Raw genomic sequence first — 26,181 nt, 5'->3', positions numbered from 1 at the left:
AAACAGAGAGGTTAAAACCCCATTCACTTACAAAAGTTTCGGTACGGAGTCTGACACAAGTACACGACGTGTAAAATCCTCTTTATGTTGGCGAAAGGAGAGGGTTCCAAGCACAAAGCCGGTTATTGTTCATGTATGTTTGAAATAAAAGTAGCAGAGCTTATGTACCATTTACATTTTTTTTTTTGTGAACCATGATAACGCAGTTATGAAGCATTTAATATAATACAACACAGTCCTATGTAAAACCGCAGACGACATCATAATATAATGTCACGGGGTGCAAAATAAAAAAATCTGCTCTACTACATCTAAAGGAACGAATAGTTTCTGGACAAACACTTAATCTATCATGAATAGTACTATCGAGTGATCGGATTAGTGGTTTCTCAAAAGGAGATCTACCAGCATTTCCAATCCAAAATCTTCATGACAAGTCTTCCCACCTGTACTCTTGGACATCAGCTTTGTAATAAGGACATTATATGCAACGAAGGTGTAGTTTGGTGCCCTACCCCTGTATCTAAATACATTAGTCATGGCAAAAAGGCTCGTTCCCACCCCTCCACACCTGGGCCCATGCTCCATCAGACCACTTGTAGCAACAATGATTAAACCAAGTACTTTTATTACATGTGTACAGGGAACATATTTTTTTAAAATATTCTACTGTTATGCTGCTAAATTAATATATAGGGCATTTAAACTTGCCAACACCTGTTCCTAAAATTCCTCTAGTAGTAGCTGAAGGCAGACAGAATATTATAATTTAATAATATGTTTTTGCAGGAATCTGGAGCTCTGCATTATGAGAACATAATTCCAAATGCTATAAAGATATGTTAACAAATTACTCAGCAGAGAAATCAGCAGAGAAATATGGGCCTGTAGATTTAAAAAAAACAAAACGCTAACTGTTATTCATGGTTATACAGAGTGCAGGTGGTCACTGAAATGGATGTCAATATTTAGTTTCAAATTTAAGATAAAGAAAAAAAACGTCTGTGTGACATGTTTAAATATATTGATGCTTTGTTAAGTCTAATAAAGGGTTAAATAATACCAGTTAATAATGTCGGGTTCTCAGAAGAATAAACCTATAATTTAAACACAAACCACAATTTATTCTGTGTGGGCCAACAGGAAAAGCAGCAGTATGCAATTATTTCCACCCAATCCTCAAAGTAAAAGGCACATAGATGTCTTATCGGTAGATTCCAGAACTATTATTAAACCCCCAATATCTCACATCTGTTTTCACAACTCAGAAAGACAGGAAAAGAGCACATAGAGTGATAGACTGAAGGGCACAACACGCAAAGGAGGTGACGCAGCATGCAAAAATGAACACAATGCCAACTGATGAGGAGCTGCTGTATGAGCTGCGGACTGAACAAGACTTAACGTGTAACCAGTACACATGGTTTCCCTATGACTTGTTAGTACCCAAAACTCGCCATGTAAGAGTCTATTCACATGGTGCGGTTGTAATGACAGGGATAGGGAAACAGACAAGTGAGCCCTAATCTACCCGCCACTCAGTCCCTGCCTACTTGCAACGACCCGCCCTAGGCGACGGGGTACAACTGGGCGACGGTCCCTACACTCAATAAGTGCACGACAGACAACAGACAAGGAATCACAGAACAAAGGGAAATGGGGCAGTTGCCCACGGCAACACCGTGAGCAACAAGAGTAGTAAACGAGCCGAGTCAAACCAGGAGAGTACGAGGTGCCAAACGTAGAGCAGGAGAGTAGTGAACAAGCAGAGTCAAACCAGGAGTGTACGAGGTACCAAACGCAGAGCAGAAGAGAAGTCAGTAAGCCAGGGTAAATACGAAGCAGGGACAAGTAGTTCAAGAAGCTGCAGCAGGGCCAGGAAACCAACAGAGAAGAATCACAAGCAAGGAGGAACAGGAAAGGCAGGTATAAATAGACAGAGGGCGGGAGCGAGCTCCGTCTGGCCAGGCTGTGATAGGCTCTCCCACTCCTAAGCCTGCCATCCTGAGTGGTGGAAGATGGAGTCAGTCTCACAGACATAGAAGCAGGGGCAGACTGATTACCTATGGGCGTGGATACAGAAGCTGTGCCTGGCAGATCCTTAACAGTACCCCCCCTTTTATGAGGGGCCACCGGACCCTTCCTAGATGGACCTGGTTTATTGGGGAAACGAAGGTGGAACCTCCTGACCAATACCCCAGCGTGAACATCCCGGGCGGGTACCCAAGTCCTCTCCTCAGGCCCGTATCCTCTCCAATGGACCAGGTACTGGAGGGAGCCTTGGACCATCTTGCTGTCCACAATCTTGGCCACCTCGAATTCTACCCCCTCAGGGGTTAGAACGGGGACAGGAGGATTCCTCGAGGGAGCCAAGGACGGGGAGCAGCGTTTAAGGAGGGAGGCATGAAACACGTCGTGTACTCGAAAAGATGGGGGCAACTCCAGTCGGAAGGAGACAGGATTGAGGACTTCAATGACCTTGTACGGCCCTATAAACCGAGGAGCAAACTTCTTGGACGGGACTTTAAGGCGCAAGTTCTTAGACGATAGCCACACCAGATCCCCGACCATAAACAAGGGGTTAGCAGAACTTCTTCTATCTGCCTGAGTTTTTTTGTATGCTCTGGGACGCCTCTAGGTTCTTCTGAACCTGGGCCCAGACTGTGCACAGTTCCCGATGAACGACCTCTACCTCGGGATTGTTGGAACTACCAGGTGAAACGGAGGAGAACCCCAAAATTACAGAAAAAGGGGGAGACCCCTGACGAGTTACTGACCCGGTTATTAAGGGAAAATTCAGCGAGGGGAATGAATGAGACCCAATCATATTGACAGTCAGAGATAAAACACCTTAAATATTGTTCTAGAGACTGATTAGTCCTCTCGGTTTGGCCATTAGTTTCAAGATGGAAGGCAGAGGAGAAGGACAGATCAATCTCCAACTTTTTACAGAAGGCTCTCCAAAACAAAGAAACAAATTGTACCCCTCTGTCAGAAACAATATTGACAGGGAGCCCATGGAGACGCAGGATGTGTTTGACAAACAAGGTAGCTAACGTCTTAGCATTGGGTAGTTTTTTGAGGGGCACAATGTGGCACATCTTACTGAAGCGGTCTACTACAACCCACACCACCGACTTGCCTTGAGATGGAGGCAAATCGGTGATAAAATCCATGGAGATATGGGTCCAAGGTCTCTGGGGAATGGGCAAAGAATGTAGTAAGCCCGCTGGTCGGGACCTGAGAGTCTTGGACCTAGCACAAACCTCACAAGCGGCGACGTAGGCCTTAACGTCTTTAGGCAACCCAGGCCACCAATAGTTTCTGGCAATGAGGTGCTTGGTACCCAGGATGCCTGGATGACCAGATAGTGCGGATTCATGATTTTCCCTAAGTACCCTTAGCCGGAATTGCAGGGGAACAAACAGCTTGTTCTCAGGAAGGTTCCCGGGAGCTGAACCTTGATCAGCAGCAATTTCAGAGACTAAATCAGACTCAATAGAGGAAATGATTATACCTGAAGGCAAAATACAAGCAGGATCTTCCTCCGTAGGAGGGCTGGCCATGAAGCTAAGCGACAGTGCATGAGCCTTAATATTTTTAGACCCAGCCCTATAGGTAACCAAAAAATTGAATCTGGTAAAACATAACGCCCATCGAGCTTGTCTCGGGTTTAGCCTCCGGGCTGATTCTAGGAAAACCAGATTCTTGTGGTCGGTAAGGACCGTTACCTGGTGCCTAGCCCCCTCCAGGAAGTGGCGCCACTCTTCAAATGCCCATTTAATGGCTAAGAGTTCGCAGTTGCCAATATCATAGCTACTCTCAGTGGGCGAAAATTTCCTGGAGAAGTAGGCACAGGGACGGAGATGGGTGAGGGACCTGGTACCCTGGGACAAGACAGCCCCCACTCCCACCTCGGACACGTCAACCTCCACGATAAATGGCTCCATTTGGTTGGGCTGAACCAACACCGGGCCCGAGATAAAGCACTTCTTAAGGACCTCAAAAGCCTGGACAGCCTCAGGAGGCCAGTGGAGGAGATCAGCACCCTTGCGAGTGAGGTCCGTAAGAGGCTTAGCGATGACCGAGAAGTTAGCAATAAATCTCCTGTAATAATTAGCGAACCCTAAGAAACACTGTAACGCCTTCAGGGAGGCAGGTTGGACCCATTACGCCACAGCCTGGACCTTGGCGGGGTCCATGCGGAATTCATGAGGAGTGAGGATTTGACCCAAAAATTGTATCTCCTGCACCCCAAACACACATTTTTCGGTCTTCGCAAACAGTTTGTTTTCCCGAAGGACCTGGAGCACCTTCCTGACATGCTCAATGTGGGAGGACCAGTCCTTGGAAAACACAAGTATGTTATCAAGGTACACTACAAGAAATACCCCCAGGTAATCTCTTAAAATCTCATTTATGAAATTCTGGAAGACCACGGGAGCATTACACAACCCAAAGGGCATGACGAGGTATTCTAAATGACCTTCGGGCGTGTTAAACGCAGTCTTCCACTCATCCCCCTCTTTGATGCGGATAAGGTTATACGCCCCCCGTAGATCAAACTTAGAGAACCATTGGGCCCCCTGAACCTGATTAAAGAGATCAGGAATCAAAGGAAGGGGATACTGGTTCCTTACAGTGACCTTATTCAAGTTACGGTAGTCAATGCATGGCCTAAGACCACCATCCTTCTTCCCTACGAAGAAGCAGCCAGCACCTACCGGAGAAGTAGAGGGGCGAATGTTACCCTTGGCCAGGCATTCCTGGATATACTCTCTCATGGCTTCACGTTCGGGACAAGAGAGATTAAATATCCTACCCTTAGGGAGCTTAGCTCCTGGTACCAAATCGATAGCGCATTCGCATTCTCTATGAGGAGGTAACACTTCGGAGGCCTCCTTAGAGAAAACATCAGCGAAGTCCTGAACAAACTCAGGTAGCGTGTTCACCTCCTCAGGGGGAGAAATAGAATTAACAGAAAAACATGACGTCAAGCATTCATTACCCCATTTGGTAAGATCCCCAGTATTCCAGTCAAACGTGGGATTATGCAACTGCAACCAGGGAAGGCCTAAAACCAAATCGGACGATAATCCCTGCATCAACAGTACAGAGCACTGCTCCAAATGCATGGAGTCAACAAGGAGTTCAAAAACAGGGGTATGCTGTGTAAAATAACCATTAGCAAGAGGAGTGGAGTCGATACCCACTACCGGGACAGGTTTAGGCAAATCAATCAAAGGCATAGCTAGAGACATAGCAAATTCCACAGACATGATATTAGCAGACGACCCTGAATCCACGAAGGCACTGCCGGTAGCAGACCTACCACCAAAAGAGACCTGAAAGGGAAGCAAGATTTTATTACGTTTCATATTTACGGGAAATACCTGTGCGCCCAAGTGACCTCCCCGATGATCACTTAGGCGCGGAAGTTTTCCGGCTGCTTATTCTTATGCCTAGGACAGGTGTTCACTTGATGCTTGTCATCCCCACAATAGAAGCAGAGACCATTCTTCCTGCGGAACTCTCTACGTTGTTGGGGGGACACGGAGGCCCCGAGTTGCATAGGTACCTCCGAGTCTTCCGTGGAAGAACGAAGCAACGGAACTTCGGGAGGCATCATGGGGGAGTCAGAGGAGAAAACACATAAACGTTCACGTTGTCGTTCCCTGAGACGTCGGTCAAGTCGTACCGCTAAAGCCATAACCTGGTCTAGGGAGTCAGAAGAGGGATAGCTAACTAGCAGGTCTTTCAGGGCGTTCGACAGACCCAACCTAAACTGGCACCTTAAGGCAGGGTCATTCCACCGAGAAGCTACGCACCACTTCCTAAAGTCAGAGCAATACTCCTCAACAGGTCTCTTACCCTGACGTAAGGTCACCAGCTGACTCTCGGCAAAGGCAGTCCTGTCAGTCTCGTCATAAATGAGTCCGAGAGCAGAAAAGAAAAGATCAACGGAGGAAAGTTCAGGGGCGTCAGGAACCAAGGAGAAGGCCCATTCTTGGGGCCCTTCCTGGAGCCGGGACATAATTATACCCACCCGCTGGCTCTCAGAACCTGAGGAGTGGGGTTTTAAACGAAAATAGAGCCTAAAACTCTCCCGAAAGGAGAGAAAAGTCTTCCGGTCCCCTGAGAACCGGTTAGGCAACTTGAGGTGGGGTTCAAGAGGTGAGGTGAGGGGTACTACCATGGTAGCATCAGGCTGGTTGACCCTCTGAGCCAGGGCCTGGACCTGTAGGGAGAGACCCTGCATTTGCTGAACCAGGGTCTCAAGGGGGTCCATAGTGGTGTGAGGGACCAGGGTAGAGTAGGTATATGGGCTTGAGATTATGTAATGACAGGGATAGGGAAACAGACAAGTGAGCCCTAATCTACCCGCCACTCAGTCCCTGCCTACTTGCAACGACCCGCCCTAGGCGACGGGGTACAACTGGGCGACGGTCCCTACACTCAATAAGTGCACGACAGACAACAGACAAGGAAACACAGAACAAAGGGAAACGGGGCAGTTGCCCACGGCAACACTGTGAGCAACAAGAGTAGTAAACGAGCCGAGTCAAACCAGGAGAGTACGAGGTGCCAAACGTAGAGCAGGAGAGTAGTGAACAAGCCGAGTCAAACCAGGAGTGTACGAGGTACCAAACGCAGAGCAGAAGAGTAGTCAGTAAGCCAGGGTAAATACGAAGCAGGGACAAGTAGTTCAAGAAGCTGCAGCAGGGCCAGGAAACCAACAGAGAAGAATCACAAGCAAGGAGGAACAGGAAAGGCAGGTATAAATAGACAAAGGGCGGGAGCTAGCTCCGTCTGGCCAGGCTGTGATAGGCTCTCCCACTCCTAAGCCTGCCATCCTGAGTGGTGGAAGATGGAGTCAGTCTCACAGACATAGAAGCAGGTGCAGACTGATTACCTATGGGCGTGGATACAGAAGCTGTGCCTGGCAGATCCTTAACAGCGGTATTTTTTTTATTTTTATTTTTTTACATGATTTTCACAAAATCTTTATTATTTTTTAAAGCAATTTGACCACACTGTGTGAATAAACCCTTAAGGATATTTCTAATGTAGTTACAAATGTTCAATGTCTGCACACACGCACCTCTATACTTGACTGGGGAGCTTTAAGGAAGGGAGGAGGGAGCATGCAAGGCCTGCTGACCTATTGGTCACGGGTCACATGCTAGGGGCTGTCCCTCTGCCCCTTTAAAGTGTGGTCTGGAGGCGCTCTCTTCCACTTTGGCAGCCATAGAAATAGTGGTTATGATAATATAATCTTAATAATAATTAAAATAAATTCTAATTAAATTATTAAAAAAGACTTTGTATAGTTTTTGCATTACTTTCTATATTCCTATAATAGTTTGTTACGCTAGGTGTCACAGCTGGCGTATAGAAGGATCTTGTTCCCTTTTGAAAGTCGGTAAGAGGATCATACTTGTCACCTGTAGGACCAACAAGGACATGTCGGCCACGGCAGCGATGCTACAAGCATTCGTAGCGACATGTTATGTACAAGTGTTTTGGGCAAGGTTCTACATATGTTCAATAAAGTTGTGGCTGACCACAACTTCACCCACATGTTAAGGGTGCATCTTTTTTTATTTAATTAAATTAAGTTGTATGGGTATGCAACTAGTCTTGTCTGGCCTTCTTGCTAGGCACAACAACAAGGAATTTTTAAACTGCATGTAATTCCCGGTACACATTTATGCGTGTATACATAAAAGCTGTATCGTTCTCGCTCAGCCGATTCCGTCAGATCAGGCTTGGCTGAGAGCGGGTCCTGTGTCTCTGACACTCAGGATCCACCTAATATCGATCACATCTAAGTTAGTCAACAAAGACTAACTCTTAGCCAAGCCATCAGTTCAGATTGTACTGTCTGTTGTATTGTACTGTCTGTGTTTGCGGTCGAGAGAGGAGAGGGGGGCTTTAAATTACAGACCCCCTCTCCTCTCTCCACCGCAAACACAAACTGCATGACACAATACATTACAAACTGTGGGTCGCACTCCCCCTGGAGGGTCGCGTGAAGACCTCCAGGGGGGTCGCGAACCACTCACGAGGTCCTGCTTCCAACTGTATTTGCGTCCTTAGGACGCAGATCCAGTTGAATTTAATCCTGGACCAAGGAGCTGACGGCTCCTTCCTCCAGCATTCACTGTGCCATGAGCTATTAGCGTCTCGGCGAAGACAGGCGCGATTTAGTGACATCATCGCGCCTGTCTGTGCCGAGTCACTCAAGTCAGGGTAAAGAAGGAGCAGGATCCGGACCTTGCACCAATCCAGAACTGCGGCTGCCTCCGGACAATGTTGCCAGAAGCAGACGGCTCCGGTCAAAGAGTAGCGGCCGAGCTGTAGTATTGCAGCTCTGCTCCTAATCAAGTGAATATTGCATGCTACGTTGTTTCCGTAACGGCTATTCTCTACTATGGGAGTTACGGAAACAGTGTAGCTGAGCGAGTTACGCGGTTTCCGTAACTCCCGAACATATAATCATTAAGTGGCCGGGAGTCAGCGTGAGCACAAAAAGCTAGAACGAAGTTTAACGGACCCCGTTATAGAGATAGGTGCTGGTCCCAGAGGTGGGACCCGTATCTATCTGACATTTATGACATATCCTGTGGCTATGTCATAAATGTCCCTCATGGGAAAACCCATTTAAAGTCTCCATACACAATAAAGGTAAATCGCCCGAATCCACCTACTTCGACCTCACCTAATGTATATGGGGTTCTCCAAACTCTCCCTCAGGCAGATGTTGGTGGAAAGGAGGATCGGTCAATATGCCCGATCCTTTTTTTAAGCACAAGATAATCTATACACTAGACTTATTACCTTCTCTCCATTGAAATAAACATGCACGCTCGGCTGCTATGTCAAGTGTATGGACACCTTTACAAGCGAGTTTTATATACTTTTCTATAGCCATCCAGGTAATCCAGAAATAGGTGATAACTCAGTGCCTATCAGGTCCTTTTTCTGCGGGATTATAGGGGTATCCACAGGACAGGTCATCAGTATCAGATCTGTGGGGTTAGACACTCGGACCCCTTAACTGACCAGCTATTCCGGCTGACTCTTGGGGACCCAGAAGCTATGCAGTGGATGAGTGCCAGAAGCAGAAGGTTCTGACAACAGTATACCGGATGTGCTGCAGTACCGCAGCTCTGCTCCTATTGTGAAGAGGAGCACAGCTGCAGTAACCCAGCAAGGGTGCTACACAGTGGTAAGAGCCTTCTTGCTTCTGGCATCGACCACTGCATATCTTCTGGCACCAGGAATAGCTGATCGGCGCAGGGTCTGGGTGTCGGACCCCCACAGATCATATACTGATGACCTATCCTGTGGATAAGTAATCAGTATAAAAAACAACCCTGAACCTGGACAAACCTATTAAAGGAATTTTACCGTACTTCTATTTTTAATGAATGCATAAAAGCACCATCAGTTTTGTTAACACTTTCATGACCAATGTTCATTGATGCCCGTACCCAGGTCAAATTTTCAGATTCTGATATGCACTAATTAAACGATAATATCTTTGCAACCGCTTCAAATATCACAACTATCTTTCCTTTTTTTTTTTTTACAAGAATTATGAGGCTTTCATTTTCTAGATTAGTTTAATTAATTCCAGGTTTTACATTTTTATTGTGAGCAGAGAAATCACAAAAAATTTGAAACACCACTTTATTGTAATATATATATATATATATATATATATATATATATATATATATATATATATATATATACATACATATACACATACTTGTACAGCTCTGTAACAATTATTCTTCTCTCTCCGTCAGCCTATAGGCTATATTCCCACGGCGACAAAAAAAGGGCAGTTAACAACGGATCAACTGTCAGTTTTTCATGGCTGTTTTGCATCAATGTGTCTTAAAATTTGAATCCCGTTCCCAGACATTTTTAACCAACATTTGCCACCCGTTTTCATGGATGTTAAAAAAATTGATGAATTTGATTTATTTGTTAGGTTTTTTTTTTGTCCCAGCCACCTGAAAACACCACAGTGTCCATTTACATAGTAACGCAATACCACAGTAGATCGTGCCCACTGTAAATAGTGCCATTTCTCCTAACCCACTGAAAACACCACAGTACCCATGTAGATAGTGCCAAACCCCCTTATATAGCCCCCATCTGTAGCTAGCGCCTCACCCCCTGCAGATAGCGCCTCACCTCCTCTATATAGTGACACTGCCCCTGTAGATAGCACCTCCCCATAAATGGCAGCCCCCTTCATGTAGATAGCACCACTGTAGCTCCCTGTAGGAGCGGAATCCCTCTGGCTAGGGATTCCGCTCCTAGAGGGAGCCCCTGATTTCTCTGTGGACAGTGATGTCAGGGGCTAACTCTAAAAGCGGAATCCCCTGCCGGAGCTTCTGTGCTGTCCATATACAGTAGCGGAATCCCTGGCCAGAGTGTTAGCTGGGGATTCCGCTCCTAGAGAGAACCTCTGACATCACAAATGGACCGTGACGTCAGGGGCTCGCTCTATAAGTGGAATCCATGGCCAGAGCGATCGGGGATTCCGCTCAGAGGCAGTTTAGGTGGCGGGAGCTACAGTGAGGGGGGGTGTGATGCTATCTATAAAGGGAAGTTTCTATCTACAGGGGGAGTTGAGCTATCTTCAGGGGGTGGCGTTATCTACAGCGGGGATGGAGAGACGTCGGGGGAAACCTCCAGGAGTGCTGGCCGGGGAATCCGCTCCTAGAGGAAGCTTAGGTGGTGCTATCTACAGGGGATGTTCTGTGTCGCTATCTACTGTGGAGGGTGTATTCCGGGGCTTCCAAAGTCCCGGCAGACACAAAAGTACAGCGCAGCTCACACGGAAGCAGCAATGCACTCATTAAACCCCGTTCCAGGCTGCTAACGTTTATATACGTGACAACTGCACGGTTCATCGGCAGTTGGATTGTATATAGCCGTATGGCAGTCGTGAATGGGTTAATTAACAAATAAGCCTGTCAATGGACCAGAAAGGCTAAGCTCTAAACAGTACACTAAACCGTAAAATTAAATGTATGCAGATCATCTTTTTCTAGCTTCCGAAAATAGAAGAATGTATAAAACTACCATAATTTTTTACCATCCACTTTGTCCCAACACTTCCCCCGGTCTTCGTTTTAGGTTAGAATAACAAACTAAATATTTAAACGACATAGATGAGCACAGACAGAGGCAGGCTTTAATGGCCACCATTACTTCACATGCTTGCTGTATTTTATAATGAATAACCCAATTTTTCTTTCTCCAAGCTGTGGAACAGATAATATGAAATTCTTAATAGCTATAAAAACGTTAGTTGCAAGTTATAAATAATTGCTAATTAAACATTTGTCCGCAATAAAGTCTGAGATATCATGTCGCAGCTCAAGGCGTACAAATAAGGCAAGCTGTATTAAAAAATAAATAAAACACAGTGAAACAACCAAAGAGATCCAATGGACAATGACAAGCAAATAGAAACAGAATGTTGCAGACTAAGGGGGAGTTCACGCTGAGATTTTTGATCTCATCACGTCGGATACCACGTCGGAAAACGCGCCAAAAAACGGCCGAAAATGCCTGTGCCTTTGTCTCGCGGGAAAAAGGCACATGCCCTATCTTCGGGCGTTTACGCCTGTGACCTCCTATTGACATCAATGGGAGGCAGAGAAAGCGTACTTCGCAGCGTTTTTTGTACGCGGGACTCAATGGCCGCGGGTGGAAAACTCAGCGAAAATCGGAGTGCAGGCAGAGCAAAATCTGCCTCAAAATTCCAAAACTGAATTTTGAGGCAGATTTCCTGCCTGCAAAAAACACTGTGTGAACCCAGCCTTACGGAGCCAGACAAACCATTTCACTTTTTGTTTTTCTCTTTTAGTAGTCTGGTAGTAAATTCCAACCATTATATAAACCTCTTTAAACAAACAAAACAAATAAATATATCTGTATTCAAAACTGGGAGTACCTGCTCTCAAGTGTGGGTCAAAATTTGAAGTGTAGCCCGCATAATATCACAAATGCCTGTTGGGAGATCCATTACATGCTACTGAACAATGCCGCATTGTAGATGCCACTTTTCGCAGCCACTTTAATGTGCTCAATATTTTGACAAATCAGATGCCCTTGGTACAACTGAAAGGTCAGCCCCACACGTTGTCAGGTCTCGACACATATAGCATTGGTATTGAATGTAATTCTTGCTAATACAACGGTTTATGAAAACTGGTCTAACCTCATAAATGACTAACTGCGTTTTTAAAGGTTTGAAAGAAGCACTTAATTAACTTATCACTATAACTGGTAAGACTCTAGGAGTTCTGCATTCAGATCATTTAAGGATAGTAGATGCAATTCCTTTACAATAAAGGTTTCAGTCCACAAGCACACGATGGAGCCTGTATGGTGGCACACAGAGACCCAAAAATTCCAAGGCCCATAGACTTCTATGTATACCATGTGATGGATCCATATAACTCAGAATTTATGTTCATGCGGCCTGAAAGGGTAAGTATACTTTTAAAAAACGTTTGACATATCATACTGACATGTCAGAGGTTTTGATTATTGGGGGTCTGAGAAAGGAGATCCCCACCGATCGCTAAGATGAAGGGGCAGAAGGGCTCAGGTAAGCGCTGTGCCACTTCATTTCTGATTGTCTTTCCTCTGAGCGGTGTATGGTCTCAATAGCGAGTCAGTACACTGCTCGTTTGGCTTTCCGAGGAAAGCTAAATCAGAAACAAAGCAGAACAGAAGTCACCCGAGCGCTTCTGCCACTTCATTTTAGTGATTGGTAAAGGTCTCGGACCCTCACCGATCAAAACTTCTGAAATTTCACTGACATGTCGAAAGTTTTTTTAAAAGTTTAGTTATCCTTTAATGTGCTTTAAATTGGCAGAGATGCAGTGAAGATGATCCTTCTGTTCAGGTGCCATCGAGCTTTTTGGGATGAAGAATTTCAATGCTTGAAAAAATATTGCAGGCGGAGCATCTGCACAAAACACTTTATCAATGCATATCTTTTACAGACAGCCAAAGTGCTTGACTGACCAACCCAATCCCACGCTGACTGAATAAACATAGAAGGCTTGCTTAGACAAACCATGAGTAATCTTAGTATACATGCAGTGTATCATACACTAAATGGTGTCATTAAGAAGCCGATGACGATTGTGCAATTCCCCAATTTAGCTCATTACAGTGAACAAATTAGCATATTCCACCTTCGCTCCTCCAGAGGAAATCATCTTTATTTACGTCATTATAACCACAGAGTGAAAGCTGCAATCGACTAAACGGAATAGTTCTAGAGAGAGTTACAATTTCATTTGTGATCAGCAGAACTGGAATCTACACACACTGATAACTAAATATAAATTGGCCATTGTACGCCATGGAAATGCTTGCTAGCTAGGTGCACGGTTCATTAGTGTCTGCTGGATGACAGAATTAAAGTCATTGTAAGTTTGCTCCCAAATGGAATCCACAGAATTTTTTTTAATTATTATTCTATCACGGGTGGTGAGGTTCTTACATACTGTCACTACCAGAATAAAAAAAAACATATAAAAGGTCTGTAGTGTGCATATTTTCCATTGTGATTTTTCTCGTGTTCGTTATAGTCAGGGGCTCACAGGCATAAAAATTGTTCTAACAAGAAGCGTCTGCATCACAACCAATGTACATAGAAACCAATCAGATCATTACTGTGGTTTTCAAACCTGCTGTGGAAATGCATAGGAGTCCGAATCTAAATTACCAGTTACAATTCCTAAGCATGTCCACCCCATAACAACTATGAAAGCTTCTCAGGATTTAGACATTGAAGTGAATGGGGATCTGAATCCACGTATTGCCTCTATGAGAAGGCAGTATACCAATTCCAATCCACAATTGGTAACATTATACATGATTGAAATGGACATGTATTTCTCGGGCGCCATGCATCTACGCGTTATGTAAGTCAAGAGAAGGAAATACACTTATGATAAATGTGGACATTTGCGCTTGGGTTTTTTAGTGACATCAGATGTCATCTAATTTGGTTTCACTATACACTGCAGAACTAGTTGCTTCATTCCGGTGGAAAATGTTAGTTATACGATCTATATAAGCGAAAAGTTAAAAAAAGACTGGCCTCAGCTTTTTTCATAGTTTTGCCAATTTTTCTATAAAAGGAGTACAAAATAAAACAATCTAGGTTCCAAATTGCTATCGATCATAGTCACCAGTGCCAGTCTAAAATAAAATAAAAAATAAAAAAATAAAATAAAAATGTAAACAAGAAACCGTTAATAATTAATTTAATTTGGTGCAATGAATCTCCACAACCAGGACGTGGCCTTCAGAATTTTTTCTTACAAATACACCAAATATTTTTAGACGCATATTGTGGTTTTAAGACCCTAGATTTTACATTGATTTGAAGCGGCCTTCTTTGTGTTACACCACATGCTACCATGCATGTATGAAATTTGAAATCATATGGAAATACAAAAATAAGTAGCACGTACAAGTTAAAGAAAACCTGTCACTAGATCATATAAGTTGAACTGTTTAACTGACCTGAAAAGCGCAGTCTCCCTCATTCCAGCTCTGTTTTTTTTTCTTCCCTAGACCCCTCCAATCCAGAGATACGGCCCACGGTTTTGTTGGCTCCCTATATACTAATTTGATGTAGTTAGTGATTGAGGTGGAGCTAGCTTCACTGCCTCTGATGCTGACCAACCAGCGCGAGGCAGCTAGAGGGTAGTTAACGCCCCCTTGGCTAACTACAGCAAAACTATAGCATAAACAAACTATAGCCAAAACAACAGAGAATCATATCTCTACAACAGGGGGTCAGGAGAAAAAACAAAACAATATCACTGGAATCAGGGAGACAGCACTATTCGTGTCAGGTAACAAGTTCAACTTACATGTCCTAGTGACTGGTCTTCTTTTAAAGTGAAATCTTGCAGGCAGCCTAAGGGTATGTTCACACGCTAGCTGGCTTTTACGGCTGAAATGACAGCCTGTTTTCAGAAGAAAACAGCTGCGTCGTTTCAGCCGTAAATGCTCCTCCTCGTAATATACGAGGAGTCTGTGACGCTCGTATATCTTGAGCTGCTCTTCATTGAGTTCAATGAAGAACGGCTCAAATTACGTTGCAAAGAAGTGCCCTGCACTTCTTTGCCGAGGCAGTCAATTTACGCGTCGTTGTTTGACAGCTGTCAAACGACGACGCGTAAATTACAGGTCGTCTGCACAATACGTCGGCAAACCCATTCAAATGAATGGGCAGATGTTTGCCGACGTATTGTAGCCCTATTTTCAGACGTAAAACGAGGCATAATACGCCTCGTTTACGTCTGAAAATAGGTCGTGTGAACCCAGCCTCACACTGATATATTTGCATTAGTATTTATTGTGCTGTAGGGTTAAAGTGCTAAAGGGGGGAAGGAGTTCATCATTTTTCTTTCTATAACTAATCTAAACAGTCAACTGTACAGGATGCTCTGCTATCTAAGAAAATAATGGCTCGTACATAAAATTTTTGGCAAGGTTTAATTACCCCTACTGAATATTTATATTATTTTCTGTGCTCTTACACAACATTCATTTTTGCATATGTTCATTAATTCTTCATAGAGATGTTAAAATGATGGGGTGTGTAAAGAAATGCTTAATAAATAATCATCAAAGGGAAAGTGGTCTATTCCAGTTTCATAAGAAAAAAAAATAGTACAAAAAAATTACCACAACTATTTCACCACATACATTGGTTCTTGACAAGCTAAACAAATAACAGTGCGAGAGAGCCATCAAGAATAGTAAATACATTTGGAAACAAACTCTCTTAAAGGGGTATTCCAATCTCTGACATTTCTACCATTCCACAGGATATGCCATAAATGTCCAATAGATGTATGTCCCATTTTTAGGACACACAAATATCTCTAGAACCCCTGACACCGGGCTCTGGCCACTGTCTGACAAGGTGGCCAGTTTATCAGGAAATATACCTTTTGCTATGCTGTTTGAAAAACTCTCATAGAACTAAATGGGAGTTCCGGAAAAAGTGTAGCTCACTGTGCTACACGTTTCCGTAACTTCCATTTACTTCTATGGGAGTTTCACAAACAGCATAGCAAAAGGTCTATTTCTGGAAAAACTGGCTGTGGCTGGAGCCCAGCGGCAGCAGTTATAAATGGGATCAGGGGGGGCCCATTCTAGAAATAGGTGCAGGTCCCAAAAGGGGGAACCGCATGTATTGGACATTTATGGCATATCCTATGGATAGAACATAAAAGTCCAAAATGGAAAAACCCCTTTAAGTACAAACAACTTTTTCTAACAATTGAAATCGATCACCGATCTACAGGGTAGGTGATAAATGTCTGATTATCATGCTCGACAGCTGCTCCATTCAAACGCTTCCGTGTGATCATTTAGTGTGGAGGAACGGTGGGCTCAGGACCGTCATTCTAGTAATCAGTGAGAGACCTAGTGATCAGAAATTTATCACCTAGGGATAGGTGATAAATGTCAATGGTGGGAAAGCCGCTTTAAGTAAAGAGGGTTTGGATTTTTTATGGTTCCTCACATTCCATCAACCATAACTTTTTTTTTATTTTAAAAGACGAGGTAGCTAATTCAGGTCTTGTTTTTTTTTGTGGGTTCAGTTATACATTTTAAAGTATAATTTATGGCCAAATATAAATTATTGTTTTAATAGATAATTATTTTTTTTATAACACAGACTAAATAAAAATCACAGCCCCCCTCAAGGCCAGTTTTATAGAAACTGTTAACCTGGGCAGCAAGAGAAAAAGTAGGACACCCACCACCACTGGGTTTATATCCAAATAATGCCATACAATGACTAATAACTCCATACAATGGCCATACAACACTACCATTAATTCAATGCAGAAATAAAACCACCATTTAGTGTCCACATTGTACCACCATACAATGCTTAATTTGAAAATTGTTAAATGGTAACTCTTTCAAAAAACTTTTGACATGTCATAGCGACATTTTAGAAGTTTTGATCGGTGGGGGTCCAAGCACTGAGACGCCCACCGAATAAAACGAAGCGGCAGAAACGCTCGGGTGAGCGCTGAGCTGCTTAGTTTCTGATCAGCTTTTCTCGGAAAGCCGAGCAATTATCGTTTAGGCTCAATAGAAAGTCTATGAGCCCGTACACCAATTTCTCAGCTTTCCGAGAAAAGCAGATCAGAAATGAAGTGGCTCAGTGCTCACCCGAGCGCTTCTGTCGCTTCGTTTTAGCATTTGGTGGGGGTCTCAGTGGTCAGACCCTCACCGATCAAAACCTCTGACATGTCACTATTAGGGTTGTACGATGCATCGAAATTTCAATGCAGTGCACCCTCAAATAGTTCAATACCGTTAATTCATATATTTTGATACTAAGATGTGCGGCCTCATAGCTTAGTATTGTAACACATGAATGTAGTCAAAGCAGGGCTGTGGCTGTGTAATACAGCCATTGCCCCGCTCCTGACAAGCATGCGTGCGGTCAGCATGAGGTGATGTGGCCTGCACTGCGCTAATGTGCACGGGCAACTGAAATTATAGTGAACTATTACACAGCCGCAGCCCCGCTCTAATGGCGGAGCTCAATGGTAACCGAAGTATTCAAGGGTAAAATGTGAAGGAGGGGTGACCCTTGGATCTCGTCACAGGGAAGGATTGAGGGTCATACCATGGATCGAGGGACATACCATATATGGGCAGACAGCCTAGGGTCCATTGAAGGACACCAGGACTGCCTGACTATATTTCCTATTGTTAGGGCATACTTAGGTATGTCCTAACAACTGCCTACGTACTATCAGTGCACAGGCTAATGTACTGGCCTATATGCCAGTACATTAAAGTTTAAAAAGAAAAAAGTAAAAAAAAATAGTCATGTTAAATAAAAAAATACATTTAAAAAAAAACATTTTTATTTTTTTTACAACAAACATTAAAATAAAAAAAGTCTCATTACATAAAAGGATACACACATTCAGCATCCTCGCGACCGTAATAACCGGCGCTACAAATATATAGTATCATATATGACGTGTACGCTGTAAAAAATAAAATAAAAGCGGCTTTCTGAATTTTAGACCTTCATGTGCCTCACATTAATAGTAATTAACCCCATCATGTACCTCACACAATAATCCAATGTTGTCCATTATGAGAGAAACATAATGGGGTTAATTACTATTTTTGTGAGGCACATGGAGGTTCAAAATTCATCACACCATGTGCCTCACATCAGAAAACGGAAGAACTGTTTTTTTTTATTATTATTGTTGGAAAAGTAACGTTTTGTCTAATCCTCTCCCCACAGTCTATTTCTCTCCCCACCAATATAGTCTGACCCCTCTCTAACCGGACTACCCCTTTATTTTCTTCCTTGCCCTCCCTCCTCAGCCCTCCCAGATAGAATTCTCTCCCCCAGCACAGCGGACCCCCTTCCATTTAGGTGTAAATCATCTGCAGAATACAGTTTGTACCCCAAATGAAAAGTCAGCCCAGTGCTCTAGGAACCCAAAGCCTTCTCCTCTACACCAAGACTTAAGCCATGCATTTAACTTCCTGTGATGCACATGGCACAGGCAGTATTGCAGAGAATACTACCTTGGAGGTCCTTCCCTTCAGCTTGTAGTCTAGTTCTTTAAAATTAATATTAAAACTCCTCCACCAACCATTTATTCTGTCGTTGGTTCCCACATGGACCACAACAGCTGGATCATCCCCAGCCCCTCCCAGTAATTTATCCACCCGTTCCACCACATGCCGAACCCTGGCACCAGAGAGACCACAAACCATTCAGTTGAGGCGGTCTTGGCGACAAAGTATTCTATCCGTCTTCCTGTTTATAGAATTCCCCACAAGTACCAATTGTCTTGCCTTACCATCCCGCCGACTACTAGCTGGGCTGCTCTCCCAGCTGTTAGGGAGATCAGTATCCACTAGGGCTGCCATTTCTGAGACTGACCCCCTCGAATCATCACCCAACTTGGCAATTTTGCTTGGAATATCAGAAACAGGATTGGCCTTCCTTTTCTTGGACCCCTTTCTACTGCTCCTAACTACATTAACCCAGCTACTTGCTTGATCCTGCTGACCCATGTCTTCACCCTCCAGTTCTACCCCACTAACTGCTTGCTCAGGGAGCAGCATGCTCTGCTCAAGATTGTCATTGTTGATATTATTATTCTGTTTCTTATTGTTTGTAAGAGTTCATACTAAAAATTTTTACAGGATACCGGTGTAGGAAAGTGTACCAAACTACGCTTTCCTACACAGTTAGAAAAAATATATATACCGGCGCAGCAGACTTCAAAAGGACACTCTCTGGGAATGCGTCGGGAAAATGAGGCCTGATAGATACGCTCAGCGTATGTGCTCGGAAAGTGTTTCACAGAACATAGATGAGAAAGATGACGCAAGCAGGACCTAAGCAATTGCATTCACGTGCCATGTTTATTCCATTTCTTTCGGCTTAATATTGTCCAACTTTTATTACATTCATGGGTTTATCTTTCCGTTTCCTGCAGAGCTGCTTATTTTTACAGGCACATCTAAAGTAAAATCTGAAGCATAATATCAATAAATGGCTTGTACAGAGTTTTCGTGTGCAAAATATCAGTTTGCTGCAGTGGCAATATCTAAAATGGCTTCAGGGTTTTACGTTAGTAAATTTGCTTGTGAATTCTGCTGAAACAAACCTTAGACCTTGTTCACGCAATTAACTTTTGGTGCACTCTTGAGGAGTGAATCTTAACAATATAAGTACAATATCTGTTCCCTCTACATCAAACGTATCTGTCAAAAGGTATACAGTCCCGGACGAAGGCAATAGCCGAAACGCGCGTCGGGTACTGACATCATCTCCACGCCTCCACTATGTCTACCGGTATGTCTCACATTCCTTCCTTGCTAGATAGCTGCAATTGAGTTGTTTTGAGTCTATCCAGTCTTTTCTCTGCCGTTTTGTGAGCCCATGCATATTACACATTTTTTGATATTCCAGTGTTTATCTTGTATCATCCACCTTATGGGTTGCTACTCTTGCTAACCCTCTACGTTCACCCAGATAACTACCACGCCTATACGCCTATTTGTATATGTTTTCATACACCTTTACATAGGTGTGTTGGTATGCATGTATCTGCTGGATTTCATTGGATACCTCTATGTCATGACCTACTTTGGCTCCATTAGATACAGCCTTGCATGAGAACACACACAATTCTCTTTTGCTGCGTCAAAACATATATATTGTTCATACTTATGTAATTTTCATATCCGGTTCCTGACCGATTTGATGTCTCTTTTTATTGAGTGACTCATTCCCTGTTCCAGTTTTAATTGTTCAATTGTCTTATGTTTTTATTTCAATAAAAATTTTGTATATTTCTCTATAAACTTCATGTGCTTTAGTTGATCATATTTTTTGGATTCATCTTATATCCATTTCTTGTAGAACCGTCTGCCATTTACTTTCATTATTAAAAAAAATATATGTAGTTTACTTATGCTTCGGAAAAGCATAGCGGCCTACTCCTTTTAGTACCCTCAGGAAAAACAAAAAAACAAAAGCAAACCTTTTTGTCACATGTACAATAAAAGCGTATTGGACATGTCACAGTATATGTCTGTATACATTTTGGAAATGTTAGATATAGGCCAAAAATTGTTTAGAAAAGTCATTTCTTTACACTTTTTATTTCTTCAGCATCCACTCCTGGCTTTAGCTAAATTAAAAACAAAAAATAAAAACAAAAAGAAAACCAAACATATCAAAACTGAAGAACTGTGCAAATACTCCGAACAAAACGGATACACGGTTATGCCTAGTGCAGGGCCTGAGAGGGTGGGGTATGACAAAGGGATTTTCTCTTTGGTGTTCTCTGAATCCCTGTGTCATGCCCCGCCCACTCAGATCGTGCACTAGGCATAAGACAGTATCCGTTTTGCCCTGAGTACTTCTCTAAAGACTATGTACACCTTTGACATGTTTGTTGTTTTTTTTGTTTATAAAAGTTTATCAGTGTGATTGGTGCAACTTCCTAAATACATTTGATTAAAAATTATTTTTACTTTTTGAGCTATACCTGCTTTGAATTCTGTATACAGAGCAGCTGTATCTTGCACTGAATCCTGTATCCGTCAGGTTCGCGGCACTGACGGGTTCAGTGTCAGCATGGCTCTTGCCGGTCTGACACACAGGATAGAGCTGCTATCGATCACATTTATGTTCATGACTTACATGTCATCGATTACAGGTGGATCCTTTGTGACCCGCTGTTACTGAACCCGTCAGTCCTGCGGAACTGACGGATTCAGGTCTTCGCGGAAGATACAGCTGCTCTGCATACAGAATACAAAGCAGCTGTATCTAAAAAAGAAAATAATTTTTCATTAAAGGTATTTATGAAGTTGCACCACTCACACGGATGAACAATTTAAAAAAAAAAAACAACGATGTCAAAGCTGGATATACCCTGCAAGCAGCCATTTGACTAATGCACCAACACATAAGACAGAATATGAGCATATACAAACCCATCCAGTGAACAGTGCTGTAGCAATGGCATACCTGTTTAACAACCAATAAACTGCAATGTATATATAGATAATGCAAGGAGCTTACAAGTCTTAAAGGGATTGTCCGAGATTTAATGACTTTGTGTTTATGCTTGCAATTTAGAAATGTAAATACATTTGTAATATACTTAAGTTTTCTAAAGTGGCCCCGTTTCCAGATCCTGCCGTGGGGAACTTGACGGGTGACGTCACTCTCTGCACTGGCTCTGGCCGCTTTGTTGATCTTAAATTCTTTGCCGGGTATACGACACGTCACTTGTGACGTGGTGTATATAGGCTTGTTCTGCTTCACAGCCCGTAACGCGCATGCGCTGTCACTGATGTTCTCGCGGTCCCTGCTATTCTCGAGATAACAGCAGGGGCCGCGCATGCGCATTTCAACAGAACAAGCCGATATACACCACGTCACAAGTGACGTGTCGAATACACGGAAAAGAATTCAAGATCAACAAAGCGGCCAGAGCAAGAGCAGAGAGTGACGTCACCCGTCAAGTTCCCCACGGCAGGATCTGGAAACGGGGCCACTTTAGAAAACGTAAGTATATTACAAATGTATTTACATTTATAAATTACAAGCATTAACACAAAATCATTAAATCTCGGACAAGGAGGTTTGCAGAATAAATAATAAATCTTCAAATGAAGCCCTTACTGTGTGTAGGATTTATTAGTAAAACTATGTTTAACCTACCCATTGCCAGTGCTTACTTGAAGGAAAATAGATGCTTTTAAATAGCCAACAAGACTCACATTTAAATATGGAAGAAATGCACATCTTTATGGCAGTCAATACTAAACCTACCCAGGGATCAACATTTGCTTTCTCTAACTAGTGTATACAGAACTCTCAACACGGCAGAGCAGATTGAGCAGTATAGTCAAATGCTGGGATGTTTGTACAAATGACAAGACTCAGATCATATTTAGATGATAAATTAGAACATTTCATAGACATGGATTAGATGATTAGTGCCCGTGAAACCTAGAAAGAGGTGAATGCCGATATTCAAGAATACTTAAATGAACTGTCAAACTCCAAAATACAAAAATATCCACCCACTGAATCAATTCACACAAAATTAATACAGTTATTTGTTTGATTTGATACATCCAATTATTTGTTCCAAGCCTGACACCTGTTGACCTTGGCCTACTCCGCTCTACAGATCAAGCTCTCCAGCTGAGCCAAACAATTGTGTTTATTAAGCCCTCTGGCTTTGTCTTTACTTTGCGGACAAACAGGAATGTGTAAAACTTTGACTTTCAGTGCATTATATTAGACAGGAATTTGGCAGTCCTTGTGGCCATGTGCCACCCAGACCGGGGATCTGGAGAACCCATGAACAGTCTAACAAGTGCCAATTAAGCCTTTGCACTGAGGTTCAACAATATAATCTGTAACTGGACTCAAGTAAAAGCAGACATAGAAACTCAATCTAAATGAACACAATGTTCTGATCAAGGAGTACTAATTTTACATGGATTTTAAACAGCTTTATATAAGCAAGTTGCAAGTAACTGAGATGACATATTTAGGCCCATCTCAATGTGCTCACAAAGGACTGGGGTACACTCATTAAGTGCAAAGAGATCCAGGTAAATAGTACTCACGGTTTGAAAGTCTCTGTAGTTGCACTCATGTCCTCTGAACTTGCAGTAAAGGATCATTTCTTTCAGGTCATGGCCTGTGCGCTCCATGAATTCACCCATACAGAAGGTTTTCGGTTTGAACTGCTTGAATTTGGTTTTCTCTTCAAGAACAGCCAAGACCTCTGGATCTGCCAACTGAGGTTCAAGTATTTGGCCATTGACGTCAAGTAGCTCCAGCAGCTCTCCTGCATGGTATAAGTCATTAGTCGTGATTTTAGAGAACCGAAAGGAGTTGAGATTACAGATGGTAACAGCAGGAAATACCAGGCTATCTGCTACCACTTGGTCCACTTTAGTAACATGTTGGTAGGAGAAGTAAAAGGCCACTCTCTCTGAACTTTCTAGGAGAAGAAGGCCCAGCGAGCATAGAAAGGCAATTGTCCACAGAAAGCGCCGAAGTGTCAGTGGGCCATAAACAAATATATGCCGGATCCCATGGAGTGTGGATGTGTTAGCAAAGATCTGTATACTAGAAGGGTGGAGGCTCCCCAGGCTGTCCTCACTGGGGCTCTCCTTCAGATCCATTTTTCCACTTGGGAGGTACAGCCTTGTCACCTCCAGTTTGATTTTTTGTGTGTTAAACCTCTCTACATGAAATACGAGAGTAAAAGCAGCAGCCCACTAGTACTCTCTTCCTCCCAACCACCAAAGCCTGCTGTCAACTCAACGATCGCCAGTTGGGGGTAAATGTTTATAAATAAAATCCATAGAAACTCTGGCTGTAGATTTCTTCATTGCGATAAGGAGGGTTGGATGTGCGTGGGGAGACACCAAGGTGAGGTGGAACTGCTGTGGGTGGGGAGAGAAATAGACACCGGCCAATAGAATCAGAATTCATCCTTTCTCCCTCTTGCTCCATCTCCACCTCGTTCTCACACGCAGACAGGGAAGAAATGTGATTAAACAAAAACCAAGCAGACTGACGAATAAAAAAAGGATTCAAACCAGCGTTCAGCTGTGTGTGTTAACTGGTGCAGCAGCCAGTGTTTGTGGTCCCTTGAGGTGGATTTCACGGGAGTATTCTTTCCTTGAAGACCAATCGCTTGAATTAGTATCTTTCTTTCTCAGATCTTCACCCACCCACCTTCCCTCTGACACAAAACCCAGACGGTGCCAGATTCAGTCCTCGATGCGAGAGCAGCAGAGGTGATGAGGGAAGGGTGGGGGAGCTGGAAAAGCATCACACTATGTGAATATATTTGTCTGAATATCAACAACACATCAGTGGAAGACCACAGTATATAAAGACTGTGATGGGTGGAGAAGGAGGGAGATATTTTAAATGCCTCCAGGGTAGAAAAACACTGCATCGCAGAAATCATTCAGATAGTAAAGCTGATCAGCAAAGTTAAATATGTAAGTGTAGTGGCTACATGAAAGAGTATTCCATTAGAAGGCTTGAAAAAAACAACAAATATACCTTTATGTACCATAAATCTCACACACAAACATATTTTCTCATCTTTAGCAGATCTGGGAATATCTGGGACAGACAGACAGCATATGAAGAGCCGGTGAAGTGAAAATAACTCCAGAGATTAATTATGCTTTACAATATCCCAGCATTCAGGAACATGGGCAGCAGAGACAAGCACAGAACCTACTTGTCAGTGCAAGCAACTACAATATACCAGGCTACAACTGACAGGAGTAGTCTCGCTGGGATCCAAAAAACCAGATTAGACATCTCTCTCCTATACACTTTAGAATTAATCATTATCTCTACAGATAAAGCACTTAAGGATGCTTCCCAACAAATGGACTACATTCAAAGAAAAGGATCTGTGTGAATCGAATACTAGATATTGTTTTTATTAGCACAAATACACAATGTGTTTGAGTGGTTAAAGGAACACTATCGGCAAAAGTCACTCCCGATGAGCCCTACTGCTTCTGACTTGTGAGGGGTGATGATCCTCCTTGCCTCTCTTCTTGTAGGTATATGCCGTGTGCTTTCTTGCCCTGAGCCTTGTATAATAATATTCATTCTCCTCTGCTTTCATTCTATTATTTTTTAAACTTTTATTGGAGAAAGGAGGGCAATGCATGACATGCTCAGTGTGTACCTTTATATGCATCATGGGTCTGCCTAGAGGTTGACTATATAATTTCAGGTGTTAAGTTGACTGACCATGTTGATCTACTTATTGGAAGAATAAAAAATGCAGGATAGATGATAAATATTTTATTGGTGGGGGACCGATGGCTTGGACCCCCACCGAGAACTAGAACGGGCTTACCTTACCGTTCCTGGGAGCCCCATATGAATGCAGTCGTTCTATAGGGCTATCTTCGGCACCCCCATAGAAATGAACGGAGTGGTTGCTGAGGATTCCATTCCTATGGAGCTCCCAGGAACTGCAAGTTAAGCCCGTTCTTGTGATCGTGGGGGTGCCAGCAGTCAGGCCCCCACTGATCATATAATTATTACCTAACCTGTGGGTAGGTGATAAATATTGATTATGGGAAAACCCCTTTAACGAATTTTCTTATAATGAACTTAGATGTGATCGGTATTAGGGCTATCCTGTGTGTTAGAGGCTCACAGAAGCCGCTGTTAGCCGAGCGGTCAGTCCAGGTGATTGACCGATTCGGATTAGGGCCTGTACACATCACCGTCAGGTTCCATTTGGGATTGCCATTTATCCATTCCGTCAGAGGAACAAATGAACGTAAAGCCGAATAGAAACTATAGCTTCCATTTGCATTACCATTGATTTCCGTAAAGTTGACATTTCCTTCACGGAAACAAAAGCTTAGATGACTACACTTTTGTTTTCTTAAAAAAAAAAAAAAACACGTTACGGAACGGAGACAAAAAGAAACCAACTGCAACGGAAGCATTACCATTTAAATTCCGTTCTTCTGTTCCTCTGATAAAATAGATGAACGGAAACC

At 43.1% G+C, this 26,181-nt stretch overlaps 1 protein-coding gene across 1 annotated transcript in view; it reads right to left on the bottom strand.

Moving 5' to 3' along the window:
• The window catches only part of ASIC2 (acid sensing ion channel subunit 2), a 461,929-nt gene extending 437,506 nt beyond the window's left edge, over positions 1 to 24,423 (bottom strand). Inside the window, exon 1 of the mRNA XM_075846993.1 lies at positions 23,245 to 24,423. Coding sequence (XP_075703108.1) covers positions 23,245 to 23,808 — 564 coding nt within the window. The 5' untranslated portion in view covers positions 23,809 to 24,423. The remainder of the gene's footprint in view (positions 1 to 23,244) is intronic.
• Between the last annotated feature and the right edge of the window lie 1,758 nt (positions 24,424 to 26,181).

This window comes from Rhinoderma darwinii, chromosome 13 (assembly GCF_050947455.1).
Source record: "Rhinoderma darwinii isolate aRhiDar2 chromosome 13, aRhiDar2.hap1, whole genome shotgun sequence".
NCBI classification, from domain to species: domain Eukaryota; kingdom Metazoa; phylum Chordata; class Amphibia; order Anura; family Rhinodermatidae; genus Rhinoderma; species Rhinoderma darwinii.
Note: the sequence above shows the minus strand (reverse complement) of the source record. Positions and strands in the feature narration are given on the sequence as shown.